Source organism: Hypomesus nipponensis, chromosome 24, assembly GCF_054491055.1.
Source record: "Hypomesus nipponensis isolate SF chromosome 24, ASM5449105v1, whole genome shotgun sequence".
NCBI lineage: Eukaryota > Metazoa > Chordata > Actinopteri > Osmeriformes > Osmeridae > Hypomesus > Hypomesus nipponensis.
In genome coordinates, this window is record NC_140384.1 from 2558755 (window position 1) to 2582057 (window position 23303).

General features: G+C 47.6%; 1 protein-coding gene across 5 annotated transcripts in view; it reads right to left on the minus strand.

Moving 5' to 3' along the window:
• The window catches only part of pde4d (phosphodiesterase 4D, cAMP-specific), a 129180-nt gene that overhangs the window by 13524 nt on the left and 92353 nt on the right, over window positions 1–23303 (minus strand). For 3 of the 5 annotated variants that reach the window (XM_084690672.1, XM_084690671.1, XM_084690674.1), the window contains 4 exons: window positions 3032–3223; window positions 1202–1238; window positions 961–1040; window positions 475–524 (listed from right to left, as the gene is read on the minus strand). In XM_084690672.1, the coding sequence (XP_084546798.1) occupies window positions 475–524; window positions 961–1040; window positions 1202–1238; window positions 3032–3223 (359 nt within the window). Of the gene's footprint in view, window positions 1–474; window positions 525–960; window positions 1041–1201; window positions 1239–3031; window positions 3224–3644; window positions 3917–10334; window positions 10941–23303 lie in introns of those variants that run through there. The other 2 variants (XM_084690675.1, XM_084690673.1) reach the window with 2 other exon arrangements.

Below are 23303 nucleotides of genomic sequence, written 5' to 3' on the forward strand. Positions count from 1 at the left end.
CTGTTTTGGTTCGAGGTCTCTGGGCTCTCCAGCAGAAGCACCGACGATCCGAGTGATCCACTGTTATCCATGCCTCTCTGTGATCTACAGCCCCGTGGCAAAGTATGTCAAACCTAATGCAGCCAGTGTTAACCTGGTGACTTGTGGCATTTGGATCTGCGTGTCGTCTGTTTCCTCTGTGCGGAGAGCTGGCTACATATCTTGTAAACGCGCGACTGCACTTGAACAGACGAATGCACACGTGTGTGCATACATATGCGCATGCAGAGCCCGAGCAAAATAAGGATTTCCTATATTTAATATAATCTCTCTCTCTCTCTCTCTCTCTCTCTCTCTCTCTCACACACACACACACACACACACATACATCCTTTCTGTCCCTGTTTGTGTGTTTCTCTTGCTCATAAACAAACACCTATGTACACACACACACACACACACACTCACAAACATGTATGTTTGGATACAACGTACCTGTAAAGGAGGTCTTGGTGATAGGGGGTGGATTACACATGGGTGATCTTCTGGTGTAGAGAAAAACACACAAAAAAAACACTGACACCTCACCCAAAACAGGTTACAGCTCTCTCCTCCAACTCCTGTCTGCCTAACCACCCCCACCCCCCAACTAACATCTACTCTTAAGCAGGCTCAGTCGTCAATTCCAACAGCTCTCAGGTTGAACAGTAGCATTATGGCAAGAGGGCACCTTTACAGAGCTGTGGCTAATGTTGTTGTAATGCCATGTCTGGCCAGCAAGGGGAGACATTCTACTGCTGGCCATTGAGTGACATTCACATCCAAATGCAATACAGTAGTCTGTAATTACAGCATAGTACTAGACTAGCTTGTGACTACAACACACACACACACACAAAAAGTTGTACCCCAAGACACTTCTACTGGAAATGTACTAGCATAGGATAGGATTGAAATGTGGTTATCATCCACACAACGTACTTGTTTGCCCTTTCTCTTTCTTGTTGTAAATTGGTTAATGCAGCAAAATTATTCCGTACAGTTCTTAAACTGGCCAGAACCTGGAGAGAAAAGGAGGAGGGAATTAATTCAGGAGAGGAGTAGAATGAAAAAAGTATCCATTGGTTAGAAGGCGTATACTACAAACACATGCTCCTCACTCAGTGTATGGTGTTACAGTACAATACTGTTCATTAACATACCAGTTTGAATTTGAACTCACCTGTGCAAATGGTGTTACAATCATATCGTCACCATGACTGCAACAGAGAAAACACATTCAAATTAGATCCCCGAACCTGATCTTGCACACAAAGCATGGCTATCCAGGTGAATCATTCCAGGTGACATGAATATCATGAATTTCCAGAGAAGGTAAATGACACCGAGGGGAAAGCGATACCGCTGTTTCATAACCACGCATAACCATACAGTGTAAGTAGAGCACTTCACAAGCACAAGGATCCCTGAAATCCACATCAAAAGGATGTCCTGTTCCACATGAGCATGTGAGAATACATGAAAGCCATGAATCCGGTTATTGGCGGTCTGTATCTCTCTCACATACAGCATGTGTCACGTCACTCTTGACGACCCCCGTGGGTATCCCCCTGATCCCAGCCCCCAGCCTGCCCTCTCACCCCTCTGCCAGCCTGAGGGGGAAAGACTCGGAGAGATATGGCTGTCACACGCTCCCATGGTCAGGGAACTGGAATGGGACACAAATAAAAGCCTTCTAAACATAGAGGGAGGGGGAGAGAAAGAGCGAGCAAGAATGTGCTTGTGATGAGTGAGAGAGCCCAAGAGACCGGTAAGAGTAGTATCAAACAGGCTTATGAACACATGGCATGTGAGGTAGAGAGAGACACGGAGGAAGCGGGGGGAGGAGAGATGGCCCGAAAGAACATGGGAGAGGAGAGACTGTCTCCTGCTCTGTATTTGACAGTCAACAGGAGAGCTTCTCTTTCCACAGTTACTGGCATTCATTTGAATTTGATGCCGCAGGGGAGCACTTTAAGTTGATTCAGAATGTGAACTATTCACATTCTGAAAAAACTTGAAGTAACTGTGGAAAGAAAAGCTCTCCTGATGACTGTCAATTCAGAGCAGGAGACAGTCTCTCCTCCTTCGTGTACTCTACAGCGTATCAGCTTTCCCAGAAAGACTGGTCTATGCAGTGTATTGATTTGCTTTGTCAGTATTTGAATGTACACATTGGACGCGAATGTGAACGTTGAATGTAGTTACCCTTAACCGTCCTTGGCTTTTGTATAACAATCAATCTCTGAAGACAGGGTCATATCCTTCATCATTGGGTAACAAGTGTATCTTGTCATTCTCATCCATCTCCTATAAATCTCGGCACTTTTCTCGGAACAGTGTTTTCTGTTAAGGATCGCAACTGTAGTATACCAAATCACAAGTGTAAATGTACTGAGAGCTTTCTTGATAAACGGCAATGCTACATTGTACACAATATGGTCTCACTTCTGGAATCACTCTGTGTGTGTGTGTGTGTGTGTGTGAAGGGGGTTGGGGGGGGTCTATGTGTGACTCCATGTGTGATTTTCCTGTCGGACTATGTGTGTTTTCACAGTGACAAGCTCGTTCATGCCGTAGGGCTGGGAACAGGCGGCCTCTCTCTGACACCTCAGTACCAGCTGTCAGTCAGCTAGTCAGCTCCAACTGCCCACAGCCATGACCTAGAAGTGTCTGGCACAGGCAGAAACTGACCTTGCCCAGTCCCCTTGTACAACCTTTCTGGTTATTTACCAGAGTTATTAGTTATGAGTTATCTTTATTCGTTTCAAGAGAGAGGGGGGGAGGGGCAAGCGGGGGGGAAGGGGGTGTAGCAGAGCCGGAGACGAGAGGTAAAGTAGATCAAATGGAAGAAGAAGAAGAAAAAAAAGAAGAAGAAGAAGAAGAAGAAAAAGAAGAAGTAGAAGAAGAAGAAGAAGAAGAAGAAGAAGAAGAAGAAAAAGAAGAAGTAGAAGAAGAAAAAGAAGAAGAAAAAGAAGAAGAAGAAGAAGAAGAAAGCAAATGAGCCGCTCACATGTCGCTGGCGATGGAGGAGTTGCGGGACATGGACTTGGGTGACAGGTCATAGTCGCTGTCCGAGCGGTAGAGGAAGGACTCCCTCCTTTGGCTGTGGACAAAGTTGGCCTGCAGGATGAGGCCTGAACCCGGGCTGGCCATGGGGTCCAGGGGGCTGCGACCCGACGACGTCCCGTTGTCCACATCGAAACTACAAGACGGAGAGGAGAGAGACAGAAATTGTCATTGGCAACATGATCTCAATCCACATCAATAACTGAAGCACCTTTTCTTCCACAACACTGTTTCTCAATGGCCTTCCTCTCTACAAATCAATCAACGTCGCACTTTCGCAATCCATGAAGTTAGCTTCTTCTGAATAGTTAATTCGGAATTCCTGAAGGCGTTATTTTCATGTGTTTAGTTCACTCCCAGTCTTTCAGACCGAGATTACACCCCATACATTCTCATGCCCTCTGGACAGGACCTTAGCTCTGAGCAGAGCCATGATGACTCACTGGGCGAATCAACACCATCTGGGTCGACAATGTCACTTCCCCTGTGACATCACGACTCCTTAGTGTCCCCCTGGTCATCCTCCAGCCAGGGATTACACCTGTCTTTTCACTCACCCTGCTAAGTAATTAATCCCGTGTGTGAGAGAGATAGATGCTGATAGCAGAGGTATTCCCTCCTGAGTGACGTCAAACACACGCCAGGATGACGTGCTCCTCGTCCTCCTCATCCCTTATCCCTCTCGTCATGGTTGTCCCCTCTGTTTGGAGAACAGCCATCGCGATAATCCTTCAACATCACCCTCGCTGAGACCAGGACAAAGCACTAATCGCTACGACCGGTGCGTCTGCGCGCGTGTGTCTGCGTGTGTGTGTGTGTCTGTGTGTGTGTGTGTCTGTGAGTGTCTGCTTGTATGTACGTTTCTGTGCCAGGCCTGAACTACATCTGTCTGTATTCATTCATAAAAACTGTGTCTAAACTTTGGTCACAAAAAGCCAGTGTGTCTTGACATGACACAAGGGGTCAGGTGGCTGAGCGGTTAGGGAGTCAGGCTGTTAAATAAGAAGGTTGTTGGTTCGATTCCCGGCCGTGCCAAATGACGTTGTGTCCATGGGCAAGGCACTTCACCCTACTTGCCTCGGGGAAAATGTCCCTGTACTTACTGTAAGTCACTCTAGATAAGAGCATCTGCTAAATGACTAAAGGTAAATGTAAGTCCCTCTGAACGATGCTTCATGTGAACCAGTTAGTGATACCAGCCCTCACTGACAAAACAGCACATGGCACTTGGCTTCCAGTTGGAGGGTGTCGATAAGGCATTACGATCAGTTACAGTCACCGGAACAGAGGTTTCATGTACATGTAGCTTGTCTCCCCAAGGGAGGTGTATCACTGTTGCATGTTAATGTAAAGCTCAGCCACACATTCAGACAGCTGCTAGTGTGGCATGCATTATAGATGCTCCTTTAAGCTGAGACTGCAGACTGAAGACATGACGCAAGCCCCTCTCTCTCTCTCTCTCTCTCTCTCTCTCTCTCTCTCTCTCTCTACCTTTCTCACACGCACAAACACACATCTCAATCATAACAGTTACAACACACACAGCTGACCCCTATCTGACACTAATGACCCCATACAAACACACACACACAAACACATGTGCAGACATACAGGCACCACCACTGTTAAACCATAGTACAGACGATGTTTCCACGTTTCTTACTGTACATCAGGTCACCCCATTCACGTCACAGAGAACATCTGTAGGACCACTTTCCTGGACGTGGTCACAAACGACTGCGTTGGACTACAACTCATGCAACTCCCACACCCTAATGAGGTGAGTCAATGCTGTCCTAGTAGCTTGAAAGAGTTTGAAACTTCACTGTTGGCGCAGAACGGGACACTTTGGCCCCCTGCCTGGTGTCTGAATGAAAGGAAAACAGAGTGTTCTCATTTACCCTCACAATGACAGCCCCCCCCCCCCCACCCTCAACCGCTCTCTTTTGCTCTCTCTCAGTCTCTCTTTATCTGTCTCTCTTTCTCAGTCTCTCTCTCTCTTCCTATCTCTCTCTCTCTCTCTCTCTCTCTCTCTCTCTCTCTCTCTCTCTCTCTCTCTCTCTCTCTCTCTCTCTCTCTCTCTCTCTCTCTCTCTCTCTCTCTCTCTCTCTCTCTCTCTCTCTCTCTCTCTCTCTCTCTCTCTCTCTCTCTCTCTCTCTCTCTCTCTCGCTCATTACAGCCCTGAATTTCAGCTGGTCAGAACAGCCACACTGGTAGTTAGTCTCTCTCAATCTGTAATATCTGATATATTAAACACACACAAACACACAACCACACGCACACAAAACACACATACAGTATCTGCTGACATGTTCTCCCGACAAATACACTGTGTATGTGTATGTTCATCATACACGTGCCCACAGGTAAAAAGTCATTACACATTACTGAAAGTTACTTTCAGTTACTTTACTGAAAGTAATGTGCAGTAACACATTCTGATGCAACACCCATCCCTCATTTTAGCCACCACCTTCAACGTGTAACACACACACACACTTATACACACATCACACCGCATACGTTCACAGTCCTCATGTAGGACTCGTTTCCACCATAAGCTCTGACATCAGCAGTATGCAGTAATAATCACAGAGGGGAGGAGAGGAATAGGGAGGAGAGGCGAGTAAAGGAGAAGTGAGGTACGTTGAGGAGAGTAAAGGTCAGGGATGGGGAGGAGATGCGGAAGAGGAGAAGGGAGGTAAGTTGAGGAGAGGAATAGGGAGGAGAGGTAAAGTGAGGAGAGGAGAGGTGAGGTGAGTTGAGGAGTGGTGAGTTGAGGAGAGGAGAAGAGATGAGGAGAGGAGCGTTTAATACTACAAAACCACAAGGTAGAATAAGACGGACAGGACCGCAAGAAGACCACCCTACCCAGTCAGCGATCAACCCTTCCATATCAGTATTCATCTACACGCTACGGTCTATGTACAGCAATGTGATCAGGAACATTGGAATGGAACATGCCGGAAGCCCCGTTACACATCACAGATGACAGACAAGCTCAAAGCAAAGAAGGGGAGGAGGAGCTCTGATTGGCTAAACAAAGCATGGGTCGTGCCACCACTGAACAGGTGACAGGAAATACTGTGCGCTTGGAAACCTCCAGTGAGGCTGTCTGCAGAGCGTCAGACTCACTCCTAACACCTCTCCCCCTTCTGAAGCCTTATAAGTCCAGTCTCTCTGGCGGGTCAAATGGAAATTCAGAACTGAGCCTAACCCTACAACCCAACTGAGCCCATGACGACTTGGCCCAAGATGGGAGACCTCGTGTACAATACACACACACACAGGAGGAGCAGGCAGTCATTTCTATAGTTGGGCTGTCATGCGGTCATTTCTTTGAGGAGGCTGGAGAGACGGAAGTATCAAGTGAACACGTGGCTTTTTATAGTGCCCCGCTGTAAGTACATGAAGAACTTCAGAGAAAGAGACAGAAAGGCTGGGGAGCAGCTTTCGGTGCTCTCTCTAAAGTCGGAGGGCCATCCTCTGTCACACGCACGGCGCGGCATCAAAAATGCCCCTTACACGCAGAAACACAGACACGCTACACTCTTACACACAACGCACACTGACGCAGGGAACAATGGACTCCCCAGGCCACGGAGTGAATGGTCATTCTACCAATTACAAAACCAGCAGGGGTTGCTGTGTGTGGAAGTGGGAGAGAGGTCAAAATCTGGTGCTTAATCTGCTTTAGAGGACACGATGTGTAGGTGTGTGAGAGTGAGTGTGTGTGTGCGTGTGTGTGAGAGAGTGTGTGCGTGTGCTTGTGTGAAAGGGTGGGCGACGGGGCTTGTACTACAGCGTGATCAGGGAAGACGACACTCGCTCTTTATTTTAGACGGTTGTGACGACAGAGAGGAGAGACTCCTTGGAGCCGTGTGTGTGTGTGTGTGTGTGTGTTGCCCTCCTCAAAGTCAAAACCCTTCACAGCCTGCAGCTATTGGAAGGTGACAAAGCCAGTGAGAGAAGGCCGGTGGGGGAGGGACTGGCTGTTGTGATGTCACAGTGACATATGGAACGGAAAGCAGAGGAGCTTCAGAGAAACAAGGAAGGTCAGCATATGTTGTGGCACCACAGATACATCACTAGCAACAAGCGCTAAGTAAATAGCAATAAACGCAAAAAAAGGCTAATCCTTATGGACAAACACTGGGTCTCTCTGTCAGAGTTAAGGCTAAGCAGTGCCCAATTAAAATGGAATCAAAGATAAGCCCAGTTTACGATCAATAGATTTACCACATTAGCTAATTGACTTTAGCAAGTAACACTGGCCATATTTGCCCACAAGTTTTGTATTGTTTTCCACGTTTTCACATAGGACTCCACACGGTTTATATATAAATCAAAGATGAGTGTAGTGGTTGAGGGGGCTTTAACGTGTCACAAGGGGGAGGGGTGCTGTGACAGGTCTTGTGACTCCCAGAGTCCCCAGCGTGCTGTGAAGTCACAGACGGAGCCATGAGCACAGTCACCAGAGGCTAGGACCTGCAGTGCGTTCAGCCATGGAGATAAAAGATAAGCCTATTACACACTCTGATAACACAGGAATGCTCCTCATGGCCTGTGCTGTCCCACACGCACACACACACACACACTCATACAAACACACACACAAACATACCCTTTTTATCAATGTCTACATCCCCACAGAGGGCAGACACAGGACTTCTCTTTGTCTTATCTTGGTCTTATCTTTTCACACCTTGTCATTTCCATCCACAAATTGTGGGAAGCATTCAAGACAGCATTCGTCAGCTCATTACTGTAAGTCATCAGATCATTAGACCTTAGGATCTTAGAGCTGAAGTAGGTTCTACATTTAGTAAAGTATACAACCAGTAACCCTGTAGCCCTGACAATGAGATGGCTGACAAAGACCAGGCACTGACACTTCAACGCTCAATAAAGTATGACAAACACCCTGAGCCAACTCTGGCCTTAGGCTGGGGGTCATGTTTGCTTAATAAAGGAACCCAGGGGGGCATTCCACATCTCTCACTCTCTCTCTCTCTCTCTCTCTCTCTCTCTCTCTCTCTCTCTCTCTCTCTCTCTCTCTCTCTCTCTCTCTCTGTCTCTCTCTCTCTCTCTGTCTCTCTCTCTCTCTCTCTCTCTCTGTCTCTCTCTCTCTCTCTCTGTCTCTCTCTCTCTCTCTGTCTCTCTCTCTCTCTCTCTCTCTCTCTGTCTCTCTCTCTCTCTCTCTCTCTCTCTCTCTCTCTCTCTCTGTCTCTCTCTCTCTCAAACACACACACATCACTAACCATTTAGTGTTTATCTAGCTGAAGGGCTCAACTTAAACTTATGGAATGAAGAATTCCACCACGCAAGGAGGCATCATGTTACACACACACCCATTCACACACACACCCACACAAACACACACACTCACAGAATGTTAATACATTGTCTAATAAATGGATAATTGTGTAAAGAGAACCCTAGTCAATAAGAGGTAAATTGAATGTCAGTGAATGCACAATGCAAGGCTATGTAGATAGACAAGAACTTCATCCCACGGAGAAAACTGAAAAGCATTCCACAGAAAGGTTCATGTCTCCTGAGTGCTCCTGAACTTGAATGAATACATCTTCACGATGTCAGCAAAAGCAGATCCAAATAACCTCAAAACAACTTGTTTTCAAAATAACTGACATACATTTCTGAGGAAGTGTTCCAGCAATCCGTTGTGTTGCACTGGTTTCACCGTTCAGTTCAGACAGAGGGCTGAAGTTGTTCTCCCTCTAAATCTGATCATGTTACCTGTCTGTCATCTGTGGACTTCAATCGTGTTTTAACTCTCTTTTGATTGTCTTGATGAATAGAATTTCCTTTCAAGAGACTATCGCTCTTTCTCTATCCCTCTCTTCTTGGTACAGGGGCTTAGGGGAGCTGTAGCTCTCTGCGTGAGAACAACCTGATCCTGTGTCTCAAGTTTCTGGTGTTCCAGACAGTTCTTAGTTTGTGGTATCTGAACAGAAGGAACCAGCCCAGAACACCAAGTGTTTGCTCAGGGTTCTTCTACTTGGATGCATAAAAATAGCCCAGTTCATCTCTGCAGTGGATGCAAAGACTGCCAAGGACAAGTTGAGACAGGAGTGAGAGAGAGAGAGAGTGGGAGAGAGAGAGGGGGAGAGAGAGGGAGGGAGAGAGAGAGAGGGAGACAGAGGGAGAGAGAGAGTGAGAGAGAGAGAAAGAGAGGGAGAGAGAGAGTGAGAGAGAGAGAGAGAGAGAGAGAGAGAGAGAGAGAGAGAGAGAGAGAGAGAGAGAGAGAGAGAGAGAGAGGGAGGGAGGGAGGGAGGGAGGGAGGGAGTGTGTGGGGGGGTGATGTTCCATTGCGAATACGTTCTACAACAAGCCAAACACGGCCCTCCTCCTTTTCCCGCTGTCAAGACCAGACCCAGTAACTGACTGACTGACATTCCACAGTAAACAAGGGCTTACGCAGGTCTTTTACGACCTTGCTAGAGTGTCTGTCAGTACCTTACGCGGTATACGACGTGTTCTGACCCAGAGGTGCAACACAGGGACATATGGCTTTGAGTTCATTACACAGTGTTCTGGTTTGTCACAGGGCAAGGCTAGGCTACTGCTCAAACTCACAGCTGTTGCAGTAGCCAAAACCATGGAATCACAAAGGCGATGGAATCACCTCATGGGCCCATTCCATGTCATCTGTGTCCGGGTGTGGCTAAACTGGTAAAAACATACAGCCCTCCTAAGCCTGAACTCCGTCCAACGACGAAAACCAAACATTTGCATCGTGTATCTATCATAGTAGCAGCTGGTTATATTTGATTTATATCCCCTCAAAGTTGTAGCTCCATACTGTCAAGTTCGGCAACGTGAGGAGGGAAGATGACAAGGAGAGCAGGATGTGAGTGAAGACAGGGATGACGGAAAGAGTGGAGACGACTGTGACGAGTGGACGCTGGAAACCTTCAGTGAGACAGGATGCCAGATGGATAGAGGGGGGAAAGAAGAGAGGGAACGACAACGGTGTGAGAAACAGCATGAAGACAGCGGGAGGAAGAAAAAGAGAGAGAGAGAGAGGGAGAGAGAGAGGGAGAGAGAGAGAGAAAAATGAAAAAATAAAAAAGAGAAAAAAGAGGCAGAAAATATCCCCGAGCAGAGAGACGAGAAGAGAAGACACACAAGAGAAAGAGAGAAAATGCTAGAGAGAATGAAAAGCAAGAAATATGGAAAGAAATGAGCAAATACAGCGTTTCAGGACGGTTGGGTCTCTTTACCAGATTCCTTCTGTGTTCCGTAGAGAGCTGGTTGAACGTGAGCGGGGCTTCAGAACGATACTCATGCTGTGCCACACACACAAACAAACACACCCCTTTCTGATCCCGACCCAGAGCTGCTATTGTAGTCGGACCACAGGTGCCCGCGAATCCCTTGACATAAACACTCTCCACCACCACACCGACAAGTCCTTTCTCCTCCGCTCCTGCTGTACACCAGTAGCCAGCCCTCTGGGTCTGTCAGTCCAACTTTTGTCCCTGGAAAACTTGGTCAAATCACTTTTAGACTCCTGTAGGTAGGTCCTGTGGTTGTATTCCCTCTAGGTGGTTAGCTGGTCCCAGTCCCAGAGTTGCTCTTGCCCAGGTTGAGGGCCTCAAGTCTGGGAGGTGCTGTAGCAGCTGAGCCCCTCAGCTAGACTGGGCGGAAGTCAGAGTGGACCCACACTCCTTCTGCCTTCCGTCTTGACCAATGAGTGGGTGTCCCTTATTCTTTTTCTCCTAGCGCTAGCATCTCTTTCTCAAGATGTATCATTGCTTTTCTTCCCCACAAACTCTCCCCCTCTGTCAGTACCTCCTTTCCACTGTCCTCGTGCGCTCCTCCCTCTTTCCCGACTATCTCTCCCCTCTCCCGCCCTCTCCTGCTCTCTCTGCTTCTTGCAAGTCTGAGCGCTGTCAGAGCGGGAGGGCTGCTCACAGTCGTTCACTCGAGGGCGGGGCTCCTGTCCATGTCCAGTGAACGAACACAGCCTCTGGCTCGAGTGTCAGTCAGGCTGCTGCCACGGTAACCTGACACCTACCGTGACAGCAAGTAGACGCAGCAAAGTGTTGCAGAGCACACAAGGAGAGCACACAGAGGCGTGTGTGCCCAGGAACAGGACTGCACAGCATCGCGAACAGGATCATGTCGTAAGCTAAGAAAGAAATACGGAGGGAGTCGACGCGGGGTTGAGCACTCCGACCACAACAGCAACCCAAACAAAAACAACAAAACAGAGCGCGGAGAGGAGAGGGAGACGAAGGGAGGAAAAAGGAGGGCGCACGAAGAGAAAGAGAAAGAGGGAGTGACAGCTGAGGAATGTAGGGAGGGGGGAGAGGGACGACAAAGAGTCAGGGTTGAAGGAAGAGACAGGAGAGAAGGGCTTTGGGGGTTGTTCATAAAGATGACACAAGCAACAGAGTTGAAGAGGTGTCTGCTTAGGTAACGGAGGGCCCTGTACAGTGACTCCTCCTTCACAATTGAAGCCAAAATGCCTCCAAACAGCAGACACAGTGTTCCTGTGCCATTAGTCCCTCAAATCATTTGTCAAGTTTGGACAAATGTTTTCGTGGACGCTGCGTTACAACCTAACGGTTATGACCTCATAGGTTGTTTGGTTCACAGCTGGAGCTGTGGGCTTACACCAGACAGGTGTGTGTCAGACCAGTCCACCAACAGGAACACCCGAGGGAATGGGCTATGGACAAAGATCAATCGACGAGTTCAGAACAAAGTCACGAAAACGCCACGGCTTGCAACAGTGTGGCTTGGCACACTGACACGTTCACACACACATGCACACAGGCTCACACAAGCAGCCACTGAGTTCCCATTAGAGCCTAACTAGGGCAGCTGAGTGCAGCTCTGATCACGCAGGTCTAATATCACGGCCTACTCTTAACGGACTCACACATCTTCCATACCCCCTACCCCACCCCCACCCCCCTCCCCAACAAACGCACACACACGCCGGCACGCTCACACGCACGCTTCTGGCGGGGACGCACGTTTCAGTGTCGTCTACGCAAACGGCGAGGGCGGCTGCGGGGACAGCTGTGTGACGAGGAAGGATGGGGCCTTTGGTTTGGCGGTGAAGGAGGGTTGAGGGAGAGACATGAGGGGGGTTCGGGGGAAAGAGAGGGCTGGCCACTTCAGGAATAATGCCTGGTCTCCCTGCTACCTTTAGAGCCTCGCTTCGTGGACGCCGCCTATTTCCCTATGAACGCTCCGCTTGTCGCGTTGGGTTCTTACGATATAGAATAAAGACGCAGCAGAGCACAGGGTTCACATGGCTTAACTTTATTCACTTCCGGAACTCTCCTCGCTACTCCCCCCTGGTGCCCAGACAGTGTCACACTATTATAGATCGCACCACACAGCTCAAGAGCAAATAAGCGGCTTTTATGTTGTTCGAGAGAGAAGGGAGACGGGCCTGCGTTGAGAGGGGGGAGCCGCGCATCGCACGCGCGGACACGCGCGCTCGCGAAAAACACGTGCGGGTGGGCGGAACGTGCGCGTGGGCGGACGCGTTTGCGAGCACAAACGCACATACTCCCTCGGCGACGCGTTCTTCTTGCGATATCGATGTGTTCAAGCGATCGCCAGCACACACACAGAAGCACGCGCTGGAACACGCTTGCACAAGCGTTCAGAAACACACATAACACACACACACACACACACATGTCACAGTTCAGCAAGGCACACACAGATGCTTGACTTCACCGTTCGTAATTGTTTACTCTGACCTTTATGTACAGGGCGGTGTAGGCATACGTGCACGTGTGCAGGAAGAAAAAATACAACAGATTTCTCTCACACACGTCAGAGAGAGTGACTAGAATCCAGTCTCAGCTTCTCATGAGGCCGCTATCCTAACCAGGCAAAACAGCTGAAGCAGTGTAACGCCAGAACCTTCTGCAGCTAATTGGCCACGCTCAGCATCCCCGAACTATTAGGACAATCAGCTACACCTGTGTCTTGTTTAGTTTTAGTATTTAAGTGTCTGTGGAGTGTCCGGTGCAAAGTCTTGATCTTGTTTTGCGTTTCGGTCCGAGCCTTTTTGAGTATACATGTCTGACCTTAGCTTTCTAATAAATCTGGACTCTGCACTTGGATCCAACCCCATCTGGTGTATCATTACAAGGAGATAGCATGGCGTGACGCAATCGTAAACATTTTGACGAGATCATATTGACCCCATTCTTAGAATATGAGAAGAAGGGGTTCTCTTTCCAGGAAGCGGTCTGAGACGACGCTTCTCATCTAGCAGCTCATTGGCGAAGGCCCTCCATTCAAACACAGAGGCGGGCAGTGATTGGAGGAATCGTGGCATGTGATGTGCGGTAGAGCAGGACGTGTCCTTGAGTGACTGGCGGCAGGGACGGAGGTGTGAAATCTGAACTGGGCGTTCAATGCTTACAGGTGTCAATCATCGACACCCTTTGTCATCATCACTTTTTTTCTTTGGTCCTAAATTTAGTCGTGCGTCATCTGACCTCTGGTGTATTCCTAAGCATCTAGGGACATTGTTTCATCAGACAGACCAGTTCTGATTCAACCTGGCTCAATGACATTTATCAAATACTTCAATACATCTATTTATTATAGCAGGCAGCGTAAGACTCGTCCATCAGTATTGAGAGTAGTTAAATAAGTAAATGAGTTCTGTTAACCTTCTTACATCCTCTTATCTAAGTTAGATAGGGGGATAACCTCTTATCAATGTAACTCCTGCAGTCATATATCCCTAAAAAAGCAGCCGGGTCTTGTGGGGTATTTCAGAGTCTTTTTCCCGTAGAAAACCCGATAATATTTAAAATATATACATTAAAGTTTTACTTTTCACTGTATAGTAAGATGCTTCAGAACTATAAATGCCAAGATTATATTGAAAGATTCCGTTATAATTTGTTGTTGCTCAAATAGTTTGAAATATTCTTTTCCACGTTATAATTAGAAAATGTGTCTGTGCCAAGGCTGTAATATAAGAGCGTAGTCTTATGTCCACTGAGGGGATGCATTTGACCAGGACTGGACGACCTGGACCACACAGCATAGCCAAGGAACACACTGTAATTTAGCTGGACGATGACTAGCCTGGACATGCCAGATATAATGGCTGGTTTCCTGACTGGATTATCATGTCATATTTGTTCAGTGACAGGGATTCTATTTTAGACATCTTAGTAAAATCTTGGTGAAAGCCGTCGCCATAGAAATGTAGGTTTATGCTGCTACCTTAGTTTGAGCCTTTATAATGTTAGTTACAAGACAGGTGCTGAAACAGGTGGGGGCTGAATTATAAACTGGTTTGAAAAGCATCAGGTGGAGCCAGGGTTGTGATCCCTTCCCTCCGCTAAGCTCCTTAGCCCCCTAGTGGTCACACAGAGATAACACCCCCCCCGCAATTCAGAGCACATAAAAAAACGACTGCATGATTGATTTGTGCTACAGAGAACCATCCTTTGTTTCCTTGAAACCGGTATATGGTTCGTCAAATCTTGTTCACTTTCACAATCTGTAAACAAAGGATTAGATAGGTTAGCGTTACTTTACGCTGAGAGTGCAATAAGGACAGATGGCTGTTCCAGTCATTGTATCGACAGGCAGAGTTTCAGTCACACAGCATATCTGTAATAGAAGTGACCTTTACCTCAGAGTCCCTCAAGGTACAGTACTTTATATTATGGTCCCTATGGCACATTAAACACGCGCCGGCGCACACGCGCATGCACAAACACACACACACACACACATGCATGTGAAATTGCATGCCCGTTGTCGCCTGCACACACACACACACACACATGTGAATACGCATGCCCACTGTCACCCACACACAGACACGCATGTGAATGTGCATGCCTGTTGTCATCCACACACACCCAAACACATCCACACGCACACACACACACACAAACACATATATTAATAATTCCGATTTAAGTACCTGGCATTAGCTGCAGTAGTTGTTGGTACGATTGAGAGAGAATGAGAATAACAAGGTCTACAAGGCGGCAGAATTAGCTGTAATGGGAGGAAAGTGCTATGGCTATGAGCTTACTTGGAATCCACCACAAGGCCAAATTGTCAACTGAAAAGACTAAATGTTCTGTGCCTGCATGAACATGGACTAAACAGCCCACTCTGATGAATGGAGCATGGATGGAGGCTTATTTGTGTCTTATTTCAATCTCCTAATGGTACTGCCTAAAGGCAGAGACGTGTTGCTTGGCAGGGCTGCACCAACACACACACACACACACACACATACAGATGCACATGTAAAGACACACACATCGAGAGAAAGAGTGACACACACACAAACGCGCAGACACACACAAACACCTTTCAGGTCATGTGTGCTGTAGCTATCGACAAACACCTGAGCAACACTGGCCTTACACAGAGTAAACAGGGCCGGGCCAAAGCTGTACAAATCCCCATCTGCAAAAAGCTGCTACAAAGCTATCGCCACATAGACACAGAGCAATGGCAACTTTACATAACACTGAGACCAGCTCCAATGTTCGGGCTGCTGGGCTCATTAGGGTTGCCCAGGTGGATGGTATTTATCAGTACATGGCAGGTTGGGCTCAGATAAGAAGGCACACACACACATACACACACACAGTATAGAGAAGGGATAGGGCTATTATCGATTAATAAACCTGGCTTATATAGCGCAATCACTCTCTCCAACTTCCTCCTCTGCCACTTCTTTCAGGCTCTTGCACGGATAGAACAACCGATAGCTTAAAGAGAAACTTTGTGAACGCAGGACATAGGAGAAAGACTGCACAGGAAAACATTTGATGCTTCCAGTATACGGCGACAGTTACGGCGACCCCATCTCGCAGGCAACAAAATCTTTGTCAAACCTCTCAACTAATAAATGTACGAAGAAAAAAAGAAACATTACTAGAGGAATGCAAATCAGCATAACCACCCCTCCCACACACACACACACACACATACACACACACACACACACACACAGCCCACACACACAAACCCCCCAGCGCCCCCCTCCCCTCTCCCCCCCACACACAGCCTCCATTCCAGACCATCCAAATTCCACCATGCCTCCCCTAAGCCTCTTTCTGGCCACCCAGTCGCCTTCCCCCCAGCCCAGACCCCTTGTTACCCTCTCCTGCGAGGCTTGATGTCGATAGGATGGTTGGTGGCGTACGGAGAGCCGTTGGAGCAGGCGTGCCGATAGCGGGCTATCCTCTCCAGGGAGAGATACTCAGAGTTGGCGGGCAAGCTCATCTTCCTGGGCGCGCTCACGCACACACACGCGGACGCACACACTCCGCAGGCGCGGAGACCGAGGGAGAAAAAGAGGAAGGAGACATGGAGGGAGCAGCCTGATAAGGCTGACGGAAGGAAGGAGGGGTGTTTGATAGAGGGTGGGAGAGAGTCGAAAGAGAGAGGGTAAATGGAGTGGGAGAGAGCCACACTGAGTGGGGGCGAGTGAGCGGGAGACGGGGGGCGAGTACGAGAGAGGCAGCGAGTGAGAGGGAGAGAAAGAGAAGGAAAAGGAGAGAAAGAAAAAGGGGAGAGAGAAGGAGGGATTAGAGATAGAGGGAAAGGGAGAGAACAGGAGAGAGAAAGAGAGAGAAGGAGAAAGAGAGAGCGAGAGATAGTGAGAGAGAGAGAGAGAGAGACAGAGAGAGAGAGAGAGAGAGAGAGAGAGAGAGAGAGAGAGAGAGAGAGAGAGAGAGAGAGAGAGAGAGAGAGAGAGAGAGAGAGAGAGAGAGAGAGAGAGAGAGAGAGAGAGGGAAAAGGAGAGAAAGAAAAAGGGATTAGAGATAGAGGGAAAGGGAGAAAACAGGAGAGAGAGAAAGAGAGAGAGAGAAGGAGAAAGAGAGAGCGAGAGAGAGAGAGAGAGAGAGAGAGAGAGAGAGAGAGAGAGAGAGAGAGAGAGAGAGAGGGAGAAGGAGAAAGGGAAAGAGAGAGTTGAGAAGACAGAGCGAGTAAAAGGAGATGCAGAAACCCTCTCTGGGGGAGGAGTACAGTGCTATAAGGTTGAGTAATCTCAGATGCACAGAATGTAGCAGCAGTAGCAGGATCCTAATGAATAGAGAGCCTGCTATCTGTTTAGACTCCTGCTCATAAGAGCACTTTACAAATAATACATACAGCCCACCCAGGGAGCATGGCAGACAGACTCATGTATTCAATGGGTTTGAATGGATTACACTCAAAAGGAGGTTTAATGTTTGGGTGGCCAGGACACATGGAGTTGCTGTCTAACTCTCTCATGTGTAGTGGCACACATAGTCACTGCACTCTGTATCTGCGTCAATCCTTGCTATTTCTCTTATTATACAGCACACACTTAATTTGAACTGAAGCCCAACATCTTCTAGCCTGGTCCTAACCAGACTCTCGTACATTTCATTTGACCAGAGAGTTTGGCCTCGCTCCATTGACAAGCGTTGACTTCCTTGTAGGCGGGTACTCTGTTGAAGTTTAAAACTATTGGATCTGCCCAGAGCCACTCTGATCTGCCATAACCAATCGCTAGCGTTCGTCTTAGCCAATTCCTTCACCACTACTGTACCAGAGCTAGCTGCCGTAGCTGGAAACTTTTCCCGAACCCCGTGGGGAGGAGGGCCACAACATCATGGCCACCAACTAAACTCAGCAAAACTTGTTCTTGCTCCGGCTTTAGATGTTGGATATTCGGCAGCGTTGCCACAACGGACTGAATGGCTTGACTCGCATCTTTCTACGCCGCCATTACGGAACTACAACACGAACTAGCGCACGACATCAACGTCATCGTTCTCAGCCACTCCCTCTGTTTGCTGATTGGCCGGTTAAAAAGGAACCTGCAAAATCTGACTTACCTACTGAACGGCCAGACCAAGTACGGAAGCAAAATCCAAATTGAGCGTAAGTACGTAGGTCGGCAGAGCCAGGCTATAGATCTTCACCTCTCGGTGCTAGATCTCTCCAGCCAAGGAATAAAGAATGTCCACTCCACATTGTTTTCTGAAACTGAAAAACACACTCCAGAATGGATGCATAAAAATCGAAAAAGCTTTTCCCCACAATTGAAGAAGATTGAGAATGACTGAGATGAGGCCTACCAGGGGTTGAAAAGAGTTGTAAAAGCTGTAACCGACCACTAGAAGGAGTCAGTGGTACATATGTTAAGGTAGAAATACAGATATTACCAATGCCTTTAACAAGCACCAGGGGCCACTATCCTCCACAACAAAACCAGAGTGATGGCTAAACAACACAGACACAAACACATACATACAGACACACACACTGATAGACACACACACACAGACACACACACCACAGTGCAGCAGACTGTGTCTGTGTCCTGGCCCCGGCTCAGCGCTGACAGTACCTGAGTTAGCGGCAGGTGACACACGCTCCCTGATGGCTGCCGGCTGAGACAAAGTCACAGACGCCACGACAAAGACAATACTGTCTGAACGCATCACAGCCTCTACTGTACATACCCTATTCTCTCTGTCACACACAAACGCACAATCACACCCACCAGTCCCCAGAGGCTTGGCAGGCACATCGGCCACACACCATCAGAGACAGCGACGACGTGTAACACCATTCCAGTGGAGGTTGGGGCTTTTTGTCATTACGGTGTCTCTGGAGCCAGTAGGCACGCAGAGGTGCCACGGAGACACGATAGACTCAAACAGACATGAGCTGTCAGCAAACTCTGGAATAATTTTCGGCGTGGCAACGGTGTGTTCACAAAGGCACAAACGAAGCAGTTCCATTCGACACTCTGCAAATGGTCAACGTTGCGTGGGTCTCGACAACGTTTGAAGCTATGCGCGGCTAACTAGCTAAGAAGCTAGGATTAGCTTGCTATTTTTCATTGTCTGGTTGACATCAAACAGACGAAAAGGGAAGGATGGCCAAGCTAGCACTATCTAGCTTCTTGCACTTTTGTTTAAATCTCAATATGATTATAGACAGCAAGAATATGGACTTCTGTGTCCACATGGGACCTTCTGATTGGCTGAAGTGCCCCCGAAACAGTTGGAACCTTTCTTCACTTTCACAATGCTCGTTCGCACCACACCATGCCGCTCACCAGGGTAATTAGTTCAATGTGTGAAGGTGTCTTAAGTAGTTTGTCACCAACAGAGCCTCTCTAGGTCAGTGACCTCTTAAGAGCTTAGAAACAATCTCCTGCAACCTCGGAGTGAGGTCGACACCGAGAGGATGGTAGAGGAGTGGGAGAGGGAGAGGAAGGGAGATCAATGGTCAGGAAGGAAGAGTGGGAGAGTGCTGGGAAGCGAGTTAATAATTTACATTTCATTGACATCCCAACAGTTAGGTACTTGGCCTACAACTATAGCTTCCTGACCAAAGAGGGTGCTTAACCTCGCATTCTAGAACCATCCAAAAGAGAGAGAGAGAGAAACTCGGGGAGAGAAAGAAAGAGAGACCGAAAGGGATGAGAGACATGAAGCTTGAGAGAGTGAGAGATGGAAATGGAGAGAGAATTGTGAGTCTATTGTCGAGTGAGATAGGGGGGTCAAGCATGGCTGATTAAACAGAGAGGTCGGCACTGGAGGGCTGGGTGGAGCAGGGACATACTGTTTAATATGCATCCTGGGGCATTTGAGTTCTGTTCTCTTCGACATCGCTCCCTTATTAGCATCATGCAGAGAGCAGGGGGCGGGGCCTATACCTTGATACAGCTGGCGGGATTTAAAGTCAAGGGATTTGATTGGCCAGCCCGACGGAATAGTGAGGAATGGTCTGGTTGCCTGGCAGAGAGCTGGCAGATCTCCCTCTACAGACCCTGCTTCATTGGTCGAGGATGTGAGGGCCTGATCACATGTCCTCACACACCTGCTCAAAGGAGAACGGGTCCTTCTGCATGTTGCATATCAGGGGACCACATTGCACCAAAAACAAAACCCCAGTGATTTCTTGATGCTGTACAGCGTATACTGTAGTGGTGGGATTTTCAATAGGTCGTATGATATGTGTGCTGTTTATAGGAGGGAAACTTCTAAGAATGAAGTCATTACTACCATGTTATAAAATCAAATAACTGGAGTGACAACTTGACAGTCAAAGTAGCTACATAGGTACAGCTATGCAGCTACACTTTATTGTAGTTAAATGGTATTTTAAGCATTAAGGTATTACACAAGTGAGACTTGGTATTAAGGAACATTCCAGGGATAAATGGGTGTCAAAATTGATCTTGATTTTTCAACATATAACTGGTCCCTTTTAACATCTACAAACCTCTTACAGGGATTTCTCACACTTTTGTAATAATAATTAACAGGGGTGGGTCAGATGGCTGAGCGGTTAGAGAATCGGGCTGCCAATAAGAAGGTTGCCGGTTCGATTCCAGGTCGTGCAAAATGACATTGTGTCCTTGGGCAAGGCACCCTACTTGCCTTGGGGGAATGTCCCTGTACTTACTGTAAGTCACTGTGGATAAGAGCATCTGCTAAAATGTAATGTAAAATGTAATGTAATAGCCTGCAACTTAAATTTGTGAATGTGTCGCTGGCCCTTTAAGAGGTGTCTTAAAGGGCGTTTGGGGTCTGAAATAGCCAAAGTGGAGAACTGCATGTCATAGCCTGGGACGAGCACCCTGGTTGTCGTGGTGACCAGATCCTTTCAGTCAGTTCCTCTTTATCTTCCAAGCTCTCCATCCTTCCTTCATGCGCATGTTTGTAGACTCGTTTCCATGGCGAAATGGCAGCATTCGGAAGGGCAGGTAGGTCCCGATAGCCAATCAGGCTTCAGTTGCTAGGAGACGGCCGCAGGTTTAATAAGCAGTTTTAATGGAAGAAAGAATGCCTCTGTGCCTTAGTCTTGTCTAGCTAGTGGGCTCTATCTCTCTCTCTCTCTCTCTCTCTCTCTCTCTCTCTCTCTCTCTCTCTCTCTCTCTCTCTCTCTCTCTCTCTCTCTCTCTCTCTCTCTCTCTCTCTTTCTCTCTCTCTTTGTGTCAACCCAAAATATAAATTCCCTGTAAAATTCAAACTTTGATATCTTTCCATTCATTTTGTCAACATAGATATCTTTTAAATCATTTGGTCAGGACAGGCATTTTTTTTAAATGGGCTTTCACTCTGAAGGAGAGGAAAGGATTCTGACTTAGCTAGTCACGACAGCAGTGTATTATTCATGCCAGATGTACTCTATATCTCAGCTGGATGGACCAGCTATCAGCCTGTCTCTCTGAGTCACTGATGCACACGGAAAAATTGCACCGCAAAATAGAATACTGGTGTACAGCGAGGGTCGAACAGTCGAATAGAGTCGTAAAAGGTCGTTGTCTGTCAACCAACATGCCCACTGCCGGGATACAAGGGCCACTTTCACTAACTGAGAGAGCGAGGCAGATTTACGCTGATGCACTGCGGTGTACTGTATAAAACCTGCAAATCTCATATCGAAGTTTGCCATCTCCTCCCTACCTGTCGCACATGAGAAGATCCCTCAGTAAATAGTCGTTACCTTGAGTCATAGTTGTCATGGCCCATGCTGTGCATCATCTGCAGCTGGCTAATCCCAAATCCAGCAACATAACAGCGTCAAAGAAGAAAGACTACAACAGGACACTAAACTATACGCTAAAATGCAACAGGGGCTTCACCACTGAACTGTAACTAAACCCAATGCCCTATTGATACAGTGGGACAAACATCTTGTCCCCCCCCAGCTAAACCCTTAACGGTTTAGCACCAGTAGGTGACGTGGGACTGGATTTAGAGCTGAGTGGGCCAGGCTTATGACCGTCATGTTGACACAGGCTATGTGTTGATCCCGCAGAATTAGTCGGGATTCACAATTATATTTTGGGGACCGAGGCAAGGAAGTCATGTGTTTAGAAGTCTTGAGAGGAGAGGTTTCACCGTGGATAACCTCCAACCCACGTCCTTGTTGCGTTCAGTCCCGTGTCTCGAAAGATGATTACGCTGGTGTGTGGTTAAACCAGCTATTCTCGCGTGTGTTCTTTTGACAGTCAGACTGCTCTCCAAGCTTTCTCTTCCATCCTGTGGGTTAGAGTGCTATGGCTGTGTTGACAGCCTCCTGGTCTCACTGTTGTGCTTTGATATCTCAAAGCAGCTTTAAGTGCTCCATAGATCAGCTGAAACTCAACTACAGTACACACACGCACGCACCAGCCTTGTTTGCAGTAGATTGATGGAATTGAAATAGAGATTTATACACACACGCACACGCACACACATGCACGCACGCAAACAACCCCAACTAAATGCGTACGCACGCACGTACATGTGCAGACACACATATTTCCTGCAGAGGCAGAACATGGTATTGCTAATAGGTTTAGTCTGGACCCCGGTGCAGTGATGTCACAGTAATCCCAGTTTAAAGTGTTACTAAGTGAGTGGATGAGGGGCAGAACACTGTGTGTGTGCGTGTGTGTGTGTGTGTGTTGGGGGGTGCCACCGGTCTAGGATTCCCTCTCCAGAGATTATCTAGGTAAATCTACCTGTCCGACGTCCATAAGGGGTGGAGCTTGAGCATCATCGTGACGACCATAATAATAATGTCATCAGCTGAGCTGGGCGTCATTAGAACATCATCATCATCATGAGCCTGTTCCTGCCTCCCTGTGTGTGGAGAATATGACAACACATCCAATGATGTCACACACACACACACACACAAACACACACAGTACTAGATCAGGTACAAGGATAAACCGATTGGCTAGCATAACGTTTGGTGTAGAAATACCAATTTCAAATAAACTCTGAGCGCAATCTGTTAACATTGACAACAGTGACTATCATTTTATGTGTGAGTTTGTAGATGTGTGTGTGCGTGTCTCTGCGTGTCTGTAATTAACAGTCTGGTAGATTCCCCAGTATGGATTAGCTGGAATTTTAATATTTGTAAATCCTGCCTACATGGCTTGCACTTGTGTGTGTGTCTGTGTGTGTGTGTCTGTGTCTGTGTGTGTAATGGGGAACTCTCTCTCCTAGAATAAGCCATAATAAGCCCTTAGAAAACTACCCATACCCATTGCCGTCATCACAGCCATAATAAATGCGGTCCTATCGTCTCATAAACAAGTTTTTCAAGGTCATCTACAGGTGAAGCGCTACACTTTGTCCAAGACTCCAGATTGCCCTGCGCTTTGGGTGAATGGTCAGCTAGCCTGTAATGTAAGGTTCTAGATCAAGATGCGGCACTGGCTATAGCCC